This window comes from Engraulis encrasicolus, chromosome 3 (genome assembly GCF_034702125.1).
Source record: "Engraulis encrasicolus isolate BLACKSEA-1 chromosome 3, IST_EnEncr_1.0, whole genome shotgun sequence".
Classification (NCBI taxonomy): Eukaryota; Metazoa; Chordata; class Actinopteri; order Clupeiformes; family Engraulidae; genus Engraulis; species Engraulis encrasicolus.
Genome location: NC_085859.1, coordinates 19,152,304 through 19,163,062, shown reverse-complemented (window position 1 = coordinate 19,163,062; position 10,759 = coordinate 19,152,304). Strand labels below are relative to the sequence as shown.

General features: G+C 41.3%; 2 protein-coding genes across 2 annotated transcripts; one reads left to right on the top strand and one right to left on the bottom strand.

The window, feature by feature from the left end:
* Nucleotides 1–654: 654 nt before the first annotated feature.
* Nucleotides 655–3,632, bottom strand: ogfod2 (2-oxoglutarate and iron-dependent oxygenase domain containing 2). Its single transcript, XM_063194344.1, has 7 exons — nucleotides 3,386–3,632; nucleotides 3,225–3,281; nucleotides 3,002–3,112; nucleotides 2,794–2,893; nucleotides 2,566–2,690; nucleotides 2,158–2,415; nucleotides 655–1,454 (listed from the first exon to the last, which is right to left on the bottom strand). The coding sequence occupies exons 1-7, from the start codon at nucleotides 3,518–3,520 to the stop codon at nucleotides 1,182–1,184; spliced, it is 1,059 nt and encodes a 352-aa protein (XP_063050414.1). The 5' UTR covers nucleotides 3,521–3,632; the 3' UTR covers nucleotides 655–1,181.
* A 257-nt stretch (nucleotides 3,633–3,889) lies between these two features.
* Nucleotides 3,890–9,344, top strand: zgc:113436 (uncharacterized protein LOC503528 homolog). Its single transcript, XM_063194343.1, has 8 exons — nucleotides 3,890–4,148; nucleotides 4,805–4,998; nucleotides 5,082–5,193; nucleotides 5,327–5,468; nucleotides 5,554–5,608; nucleotides 5,901–6,158; nucleotides 6,720–6,833; nucleotides 7,701–9,344. The coding sequence occupies exons 1-8, from the start codon at nucleotides 3,980–3,982 to the stop codon at nucleotides 7,941–7,943; spliced, it is 1,287 nt and encodes a 428-aa protein (XP_063050413.1). The 5' UTR covers nucleotides 3,890–3,979; the 3' UTR covers nucleotides 7,944–9,344.
* The last annotated feature ends 1,415 nt before the right edge of the window (nucleotides 9,345–10,759 follow it).

Genomic DNA, 10,759 nt, shown 5'->3' with positions numbered 1-10,759 from the left:
AATAGCATACTTATTTTGCACTTTCCATCAGATAACCCTTTCAGAAAATGATGGATAGGGGGATTTTCCTTTGTGTGAAAGTGTTGGGTTTCCCCTTAAGAGTCAGAAAGTGGTGCTGTTACAGTCAATTGATTATTTATTGGACAAGCAAGGTCTGCTTTTCTGTTTTGCCTATGGCTTTTGCATTATTCAGGAAACTCGGGGAAAAGAAACAACCAAAACAGCTTCAAATCAAAACTCACATAAAATAAATCTACCCTGCTCGACAATAACTAATCTTTACTGCACAAATAGTATGTTACACCATCAACATTTTTGTGTGAATGTGCATCAATATGCAATGTTTTGTCACAAATGGTGTGGTTTACAAGACACGGAGAAACTCCACAACTGTAGATGCATTTCCAGTGTTTTTCGTTACAAAAGTTATGCTCTCTTCAAAGTGACAAGGGGACATATTTCAAAGCATTTGTCACCTGTTAACAGAAATACAGTACTATGCTGAATTTGTTTTTATTCCCATTTTCCTTTTGCCCAGCAATTTTGTATGTTCGTACAGTCTGTTGTGTCACTAAAATTCTATTTTGTATACCCATTATCTCATAGATTATATAAAATATTTTTATTTTCTACAGAGGAATATTGTAGTAATGATGAGGTCATAACAATATATTTTATTTAAATCAAATATATATAGATTTATTATTGACAGCATGGACTCTCATCTTAAATACACATGTGCATGTGCAAAGCTCACACATTGCACATGTAACCTTTACATGTGCAATAACATGTATTCATGTACATTTACAAGACTCAATCATAAACAGCCAATCACAACATTACAAAAGGAATAATTACTACACCATGATAAGCTTTATAAAACATTCATAAAATGTGCTGCTGTATCAATATTCACTGTTTGTAGACAAACTGACCAAAGGCAAAAGATTCTATACAATCCTTACTTAGCAGGCCTGGACAGGTAATCTGGCATATAAGGCATTTCCCAGTGGGCTGATGGGCCTCAGGAGCCGATGCTTTTTGTATTTTCTTATAGACTAGCCCCAAATTCAGAGGGGGCGTGCAAAAATGCCCGGGCCTTGTTTTAGATCCCAGGCATGCCAAAGCAAGAAAGCCTCACAAACAAACAAACAAACAAGCAGGCTCTGAGGTTCCCCTTAGTGTAAGACACACCAGGGCCTGTCCCCCAGCGACCCATCCCCTTTGGTGAACCCGTCAGCAAAGCCGCCGCCACCCTCCACCAGCATGGGCTTCTTGTTGCACATGGGGCAGAGGCGGTTGCGCTGTTGCGAGCTCCTCATCCAGACGATGAGGTTCCAGCGCAGGCCGGAGGAGATGGGCAGGGCCCCGTGCATCTGCTGACCCCTGTGGAAAAGGCCCTCGGCCACGCGATGCTCCACCTCCGTACACTCCGTCTCGCCCAGCGGCACCTGGAGCAATCGTTAAGTGTGGCAGAGAACAATATGTCAGTGTTAAGACACACTAAGGTGGTATTAGGGGCCTATTTTGTTGTGATAAAGGGCCTATTTGCAGTAGGGAAGGATTTTTTGTCTGTTGCTGTTGTTGATTGACTGACGGATTGACTGATGAATGGTTTCATAAACAGCCTGTCACTGTTGTGTGTCCAGTATGTACCGTGTGACTGTAAATAAAAGCCACTTGTAAAATAACAGTTTGGCGTTTGGTTTAGTCACCCTTCAAATATATCATCTACATATCCTGGGAACATGAATGGCTTCCTTATCAATACAATACAATACACTACAATACAATAACACAAACAAGAGTATGACATTTTAGTCAATTCTTCAAAATGAATGCTGCCCCTAAACAATCTTTTCATGAATATTTACCAAGTGATAAACTAACATTTACTGGTCTGACCAACTTACAGGGAGGTTTGGAGCCACAGATAACAATACCAATAACTGGTAATGGAGGACATGGAGAAGATCCTTCTAATCATCTATGACGAGAGTAAATTTCCTAATGAATACGTACAAATTGGGGTTGGCGGTGAACGGACATGATACAAAGATAACATTTGTGAGGTGACAGCATAACTTCTGGAAATACTATTAAATAATACTAATAAATACTATTACATACTCAACCTTCAATAACTACACCCACCTGTCTCATGTCTCCAAAATATAAATTTCCTTCTGAGAACTCTTTCCCCAGCGATACGTTGAGGGTGACCTCTGCATTGTCGTAGTGGTAAGTGAGGTCCAGGTCCTCGTTCATGGCATATTTCACCACAAAGGCCTTGTGGCTGTCCAGACACTGGCCACCGCAGTCAGGATACAGCAGGGACGCCACGGGACCCAGGTAACGCTCTCGCAGAGGAGATATGAAGGTGTCGTCAAAGCCCAGTTCGTTCAGGAGGATCTGAATACCAAAGATAATTGTGCAGCCAGTCTCTAATTACTGAATAAAAAAAAGAGAGTGGGAGGTCGCAACAGTATGTCTACGTATACATTGTGTTTCTACACAGATAGAAATTAACTTTAAATTAGAATTTTATGATGATTCGAGTACCCCATAATTGTTCATGGTGTTGGGTCTTCCTTTAGGTGTGTCTGACGCCTCAAAATGCTCCAACTCTTCAATGAGATCGTGGCAAAAGTTGATGGTGAACACTGGGAACCTATAGACTCTTGGTGCTACGATACAAACAGCCATAACAAGGATGCACTTTGTTATCACAAAACACTCATTGCATTTTTAAAAAGTTAGAAAGTTTTCAATCAAGTCGTGCACACTCACCAGTCTCTGACTGTATCAGTTTTAATAACCCATCCATGGTTGCGTCGTTGCTTAGTGAGTACTGCACAATTTCAATAAATTCTGGAGCCAGATAATCCTCCTGGGATTAATTTGAAAGGGAGACACACATCAATTATGCACACCAGACATGACATTTGTCATACATACACCATTATTATTATTATTTTGACCTGTAAACTGTGTTAACCTGTAAGTGGTAGACATGGGGATGAAGAGGTTTGTAATGATTCTTTATGTAGGCTGTTCTTTCTTCAGATTTTACAGCTAGGCTTTTACGCCTTTCGACTTCTGCGTGGACCTGAAAGCAATCATTTCACAATAACCAAGTGCACTGTGAAGATAAAAAAAACAGTACAGTAAACGTCACAAAGCTAGTGCAAACTGCATGCGTGCCTAACAGACACACTCACCTTAGTAAGAACAGATTCGAAATGTGCAGCTGTGGTGCAACCAAGGGTTGTCAGGACCTAGAACATGAAGAGTATTTACGTTTTGATTTCATATCATACACACTAAATTGCACATTATACTATTACACATTACATTGGCATTGGAACTGAATTTTACTCACGTTCTTATAGTCCCATCTAAATTGGTCTTCAGACACATATCGAACATGAAGTTTGTAGTCTTCCAAAAATATGTTGTCAGTGCAAAAGCAACTACAAATGTAAAATGTCTCCACAGAACAGTCGCCGTTTAGCATGACTGATAATAAGTTGACAATATTAACATACGCAAGACATTATTTATCAGCAGATGCATTGATCTTGGTCCTGTGAGGAAAACAAAACACACATCTCCACTTTTCGCCAACCTGCCCAGCCCCCGGATGTGACGATATTTGTTTGGTTCCAGTACATATTATTTGTCCGATAAGAAACAGGTAAAAGTAAAGGTATAAAATTATTATATCTGACATCGACGTTAAAGTAAGACCACCGATATTGAGCAAATCTTTAAGTTTTATTTTTCTGCCGGAAAGAGTCAAACAGTATAGATATAGCAGATAGATTTGTTTTAAAAGGGGTTGTTGAAACAACCCGGTCCATCAGTAAAACTATCCGCCCGCACAGATGCGGAACTATTTGCCTTCGAGTACTTTTGGCAATAGATTTCAAAAAATAAATGTGTATGAATTTGAATGTAGCTTTCATTTTACATTATGTTAAGTGTAGATTCAATACAAGTCGCCGAGGAGGAGGTGGTTGAATCTAGCTCCAACCGTTTGGAGGATATTTATACATTTGTTGCACAGGGATGCTACCCACAATCTATGAACCCAATCAGAAAGAAAAATCTTAAACGCTACGCCCAGAAGTTCATCATTGACGGTATTCCTTGTTTTATATAATATAACCCGTCCATTTTACCATTGCCGTTGTTTCTATTATGTCAGAAATGTGGTGGGCTACCATCAGTGTTGGGCAAGTTACTCAAAAACTGTAATGCATTACTGATTACATGTTAGCCTAGTCTTTTCTAAATAATCCCTTACACTACAATTTTACTATATTTACAATGTAAGGCATTACACTACTTTTGCATTACTTTCGCCAAAAGAACTGTAGGCCTAAATATGGATCTGGCAATTTATGTGTGAAAACTCATGTCATGACTTTTTCACCTCCCATCTAAGAGGTGTTTTTGGCAGCATGCAGACTAAATAGGCTACTACCAGGTTCAGGAATAGCTTCTTTCTGGCTCACCTCACTGAACACTAAAATCCAGGTCATTGTAATGCATCATAACTTAAGTTATTTATTATTGTAACTAAGTAAATATTACAGTTTTTTCCCCCTGTAACGTCTTACATTACTGCATATCAAAAAGTAATGCATTACAGTAATTAATTACTTTTGTAATGCATTGCTGCCCAACACTGGCTACCATGTAGGTCTAGCCTACTGATATAAAAAGTTATATACCAGTAGTGAAGTTCATTGTCACAGCATCACCCATAACAGCCTACATTTTCTGATTTTCACAGATGGGCGGTTGTATTATGTTGGGCCAAAAAAGGATGAGAAGCGAGAAGTGGTGATTGAAGCAGAACGAAAGCGTCAAATATTTTTAGACTGTCATTTTAATGACATTGGGCACCATCTCGGCCAAAAGAAGACTGTGCACAGGATCCAGAGCAAATATTATTGGCTAGGGATTGTCAAAGACGTGGTTGATTGGGTAACATTTGGTTATTCACACATTATTTGTGTTAAAATATCACACACAATATTTTATATATTAACAAGAATTTCCCTCCTCAGATTAAAGACTGTGAGACCTGCCAGCACACAGAGAGGAATAAAAACATGACCAGAATAATTCGACCAATAAAGGTGGATGGTCCATGGGAAGTTATTGCTGTTGAAATATTGGGTATTTGTTTTATTTTATTTTATATTATTAAGCTGGGACACCTCCACTTTTTTCATTACAAGCTGGGACAAGACACATACACTGTCTGTAAACTAAGCTCAATATTATACATTTTTTGTATGTGTGTTATCAGGTCCATATCCTGAGACAGTGCCAACAGGGAACACACATGTGGTTGTAATCACTGATTACTTCAGCAAATGGGTGGAGGGATTCCCAGTGCAGCGGAAAGATTCCATCTCTGTTGCGCGGTGCATATCTACCTCTGTCTACAGGTAACTGTCACTTGGAGGTGACATCTACGCAAATGCACACATAACGCAAAATCACTGCAACTGAAATCAAAAGTTTTTGTTCCAGGTTCGGCTCGCTGAAGACGGTTTACGTCTGCCAAACAGAAGACTTTTGTGAGGAGGTAAACTGAAGGCGCTTTTACAGTGTTGCAAGCTATCTGGTTATTACTCACAACAGCTGGTGACATCTGAATGTCCAGATGTCAGAGTCCACAGTGATTGGTCATAACTAATTAGAAGTGACATGAATTCTAATTCATTCTGACCAATCATTGTGAGTTTGCTCTTTTGGAGAAGCCAAATAGCTTGCTACACCAGCCTTTCTTAATCAGATTGCAACACATTTTCTCGCCAAGCCTTCTCTATGGAGCTGTGGTGACTTTGACATTTCTGATGTGTTGTTGTCTGTGGCAGGTCTCAAAGCACCTCAGCGAGAGATGGAGCATAGTTCAGAAGGTGTCCTCTCCCGACCAGCCTCAAATGAATGCCCTGTGTGGCCAGAACAGTGGCCTCCTGAGGACTGCCATCAAGGACGTAGTAGCAGACAAGCAGCTGGCCTGGGACGATTTCATCGACCCAGTGCTGTCCTTGTTTCGAACGTCAACAAACCCCACCACCAAATTCACACCATATTGCCTCATGTTTAATCGGAAAGCAAGTATGCCTAAAGATGTGAGTTACGTTTATGTGCATTGGATTCTTTTTGTATCTTGGCCATACCATACGGCCTGTGCTAATTCTGTACAGAGTGTTTGGAGATGCCAAATTGAGCACTGATGGAAGGGGTGGACTCTCTTAAAGTAATTATTTTGGTCTAGAATATCACACATACTTAATGGCAGACTAAATGAGAATTAAGCTGAGGTTTGTCAATTTCAAGACCAGGCTATCCTTTTTGAGATAGTTTGGAACAAAAGGCAGTCTCCTTTTTTACAGTATGTATCTAGCTTCGCCATGGGTGATGATGTCATACAAAAATCACATATTTGCAATTAACCATAGCCTCTTACTGCAGATGAGCCTATTCCCTATTTGCTGAAAATACTCAACTACATCCTAACAACATTGCAATGACAGTACCAAGCACCAGTAACAGATGAAGACATAGCCATTACATTTTTGGTGACAGTAAGGTTGTAATTACGGGGTTGATTAGGCTAATGCTGCATCTATAACCAAGTAATTTTGACCTTGTATCATCATACAATTTATCACATTTTGTTCTCGAGCCAGGTAAAGCTGGACTTGCTTGCTCAGGATGGTGAGGAGGCGTACCCTTTTACTGAGGAGGGAATCATGAGCTTTATGACGGCCATGCAGGAACAACACAACGCCATCAGACAACTGGTAGGTCTGATGATATTTACTGTGATGACACAATAGTACACTGTGATATTCAGTGTTACCCGAACATATACATAGGTTTCTTGTATATACAAACATTCCTGTTTGCATGCTGCAGAGGATCCTTCTGCGACATCTGATTGTTTGGAAACTGCTGTATCTCAAAAAAAATGTGCTATCATGATTGGCTGCTTAGCAACTTGCCTTTCCTCACAGCACAAATGTTCGTAAACAGGAAACATATCTATAGGCTACAGAGAATTCTGTGGCACTGTACCACAGAAAGACAAACATTGTCTGTCTGTCTCTCGCACAGAGAGAGAGAGAGAGAGAGAGAGAGAGAGAGAGAGAGAGAGAGAGAGAGAAAGCAGCTCATCAGCTGTACATATGTTAGCCTGATAAACCAGACTAAATGTGGATGTCTAATTTAGTCTGGCCTCGATGCATAATACATCCGAAGATTGTTGATGAGAACAACCTTCCCTCAAAACCCTGCCCGCTTTGATTCAAAACACATCTTTGTGTTGTAATTGGTTTGCCAGATTCATGGCATTCTGGCTTCATTGAATCATTATGCGAGGCCAGACCCACCCATAGACAAAGCATTTTGCCGTCCAGCGGGTGGCGCTGGTTCACCAGGCTATACATATGTACCAATATAATAGGGATACTGTACGCATATAACATGTTCACTTGCCAGGCCAGTCATTTTCGAAGGGGCTTTTGCAAGACCACACGTTGCTACACTGTGGTAGCCTAGTTCCTGTTTCCCAGCTGTTCATGTATCCCAGCTGTCGTCCCCTTCTGATATTCACTGTTATTATACTGTATACTGTATGGTATAATAACTGTCTAATGTCAATTCCTTAGGTTTTAGGCAACATGAATGCTGCTTACAAACAGGAAAAGAAGAATGCCAAGCGAAAAATGAGGAGCATTACGTACGACGTCACAGAACCTCTTTTTGGTAACCAGGAGCCGGCGCCCTGTAAGAGACTCAAAGACATGTTCCTCCTTCTCCCAGTGGAGACAGTTCTGACCACAGGGCAAAACGCTGGTGACGACAAGAAAAGTGACTTGAAATATTCACTCCCTGATGCTGAAGTACAGTGAAAAGGGACATTCTGGACACTGTTGGAGGCTGTGGTGATGACTCGTGAGAGAATACTTTCAGTGACTGTTTTTTCTCAAAATGGACCTCTGAGTAGAAAGGCAAAGTTGGAGCCAACTTGAGCTTAAAAAGGAAGCTATAAAATGTCTCCTACTTTGCAGAGGATGACAGACCAGCTGGATAAAGGAAAAGTTGGGCCTTACATTCCCCAATGCCTTTTCTCTTTATTCTGTGCAACTGATATTGACACTTTCTTAAGAAGACACTTGTCGTTTTTACGGCTAAAGAGGAACATTTGTTTGGCCTTGACACTTTATGTTAAGGGGTTACTGTTACAGTACCTTTTGTAGCCTCTTATTGCAGATGGGGTTAAGTACAATAGATTAACTGGTGTAATAACATGTAATAACATCCACTCCAGCGTGAGGGTGCCTTGGGCCTTAGTCCAGCTATTTGTCAGTGGTGCTTTGGCAGGGGCGGAGCAGGGGGCCCCCCAGTGACCATGCTGACTCGGCGGCCCTCTGCTCAGGATGCAGGAGACAAGGAAAGGGACCAGCAACACTGCCCCCCAACCCCCCTCCCTCCTCAAGTCCAACCTGACCACCCCTCCCAGCAGTCCTGGCCTGTCTGAGAGATGGCCCCCTGTCACTGGAAGCCTCACAAGTATTCCAAATGTGCCCTAACCGACGGGCTGTGTCGACTATGTCCAACATCGCTCTCCCCTGCAAGAGAGACTGATAGGTGGGCGAGCCGGTCCGATTGCTCTCTGATGCTGTCACCAGGGGGGGGGGCCCTGCCAGTGGCTTTCGATTGCCAAACATCTTAAACACTTAGTGGTTTCTTTTGCCTTAAGACATGTAAAAGTTTTTTATCTTTTACCTGACATGTTTCGACGGTGTTACTTCCGTCTTCATCAGAGGGTCACTGTGATGTTGATGAGTGACATGCTTTAAAAACAGCTGATGTTGTTGTGGAGGTGTGACCTCCCTGCCAATAATGACAGGTAGGTCACACCTCCTGCTGTTAGAGTTGTCCTCTTAGGATGTTGGTCCAGGTGTGTGAGAGCATGTATGCCCCCTCATCCCTGTTCATGGTACTTGGGCTACGCTTTCTGATCTCCATAGACTCCTTAATCCAGCGGTGGTATCTGTTGTTCTCTTGCTTCTCTTGTTCAGTCATACAACAAGTCATATATTGGGGAGACAGGGAGGACATTCAACATAAGAAAAAATGAACATAAGAAAGAGTGTGAAAAGGAAACAGAACAAAGACATACAAGAGCAATAAAGGAGAGAGCCACACTGGAGAACCTCAAATCAGCAATAACTGACCACTGTAGGAGGGAAAATCACATCATGGACTGGGACAAGGCAAAAGTCATACAGCAAGAGAACAACAGATACCACCGCTGGATTAAGGAGTCTGGAGATCAGAATCACACGCCCCCCCCTGTCCCAATACCAGTGCTCCGCCCCCGTGCTTTGGTTAGGTATTATAAAAAACACTTCATATGCTATATATGGTATGGTATGAAGATGCACAAAATGTAAGTCCAACAGTGGCATTACATGTCATCACACCAGTCCTCCTCCCAATACAAGTACACTGTAACAGTGACCGCTGTAACAGTGACACCTTAAAAACAAAGTGTTACCACGTTATTTGTTAGTCACGTTAGATGCAGTCTGCTGATAGAAGCTATAGTGAATGATGTCAGTAATACTCTTACAATTAAGATAAGTAGATTTTTAAACATCATGTCACTTCTAGAGTGTTTTTCACGAGTAATATGGGTAAAAATAGTTGAGGTACCTTTAACAATCATCAGAATAATTTCTCACTATAGGCTACGGTAACCTCTCGTTGAATGTCAATGGCTGATAACATATTTGTTTGTATCAAGACGATATACGTTACCAGCTCTCTATCATGGATAATAATTATATTTTTTATTGTCTGGTATTTTTTATTGATGGATTTGATTTTCTGGCATGGTGTTTTAATCACTGTCAAGGATTAAAAGCGCAAATGATTATAAATAATGATCAGTTTTATTCTCAAAGGTACATAGAATAATGGCATTGTATAATGATCAAGTTTTTTCCCCTCCAGAGAACAGATTTAAGATCGGTCTTATTGTTCTCATTATTAGACTTACAAGACGTATTTTAAGACAATTTTTATTCCATGGAACCGCTTTAAAACACGTTTTCTAATAGGGTTTTAAAACGGATTGTCGAGACCACGGCAATGTTTGAACTTAAAGGAAACGATCATCCAATTTATGTAAATCTGCAACTTTCCCCAAATGTGATGAAACTTAACATTTGTAGAAAATACGCAGAGGTGAATGATAGCGACTGTAGGCCCAGCTATCGTGATTCGACAGGTCAGGATGAGACTGGAACTGTAGGCCTACGTCTATTATTATTTTTTGCTTCCGGCTTTCCATTCTACAAGCCCTCACTATGCTCACAACAAGCACCACAGGTGCTGTGTCATCCGACGGAGGTGTGTCTGTCAGGAGGACGCGCAGGACGCAGCCGGACATAAGGGGAGTTATGGCATCTTCCTCGTTGGACGGGGAAGCTGGAGAGCACTTTGGCAAGACTTTTCTACAAGAGCCTCGTTAGTCATCGCCTCATGTTCACTATAGTGCCACTAATGCCACTGCCATTCTGTATTTTGACGGGAATTGGATAGGCAAGTACCGAATAGTTAACCTTTCTCACGCAGATGGATATTCGAGCTCACGAAGTGTAACGAAGATGCACGAAGCTCTGCGCAAGAGCCAGGCTACCGAATAGTAGTTCTACCA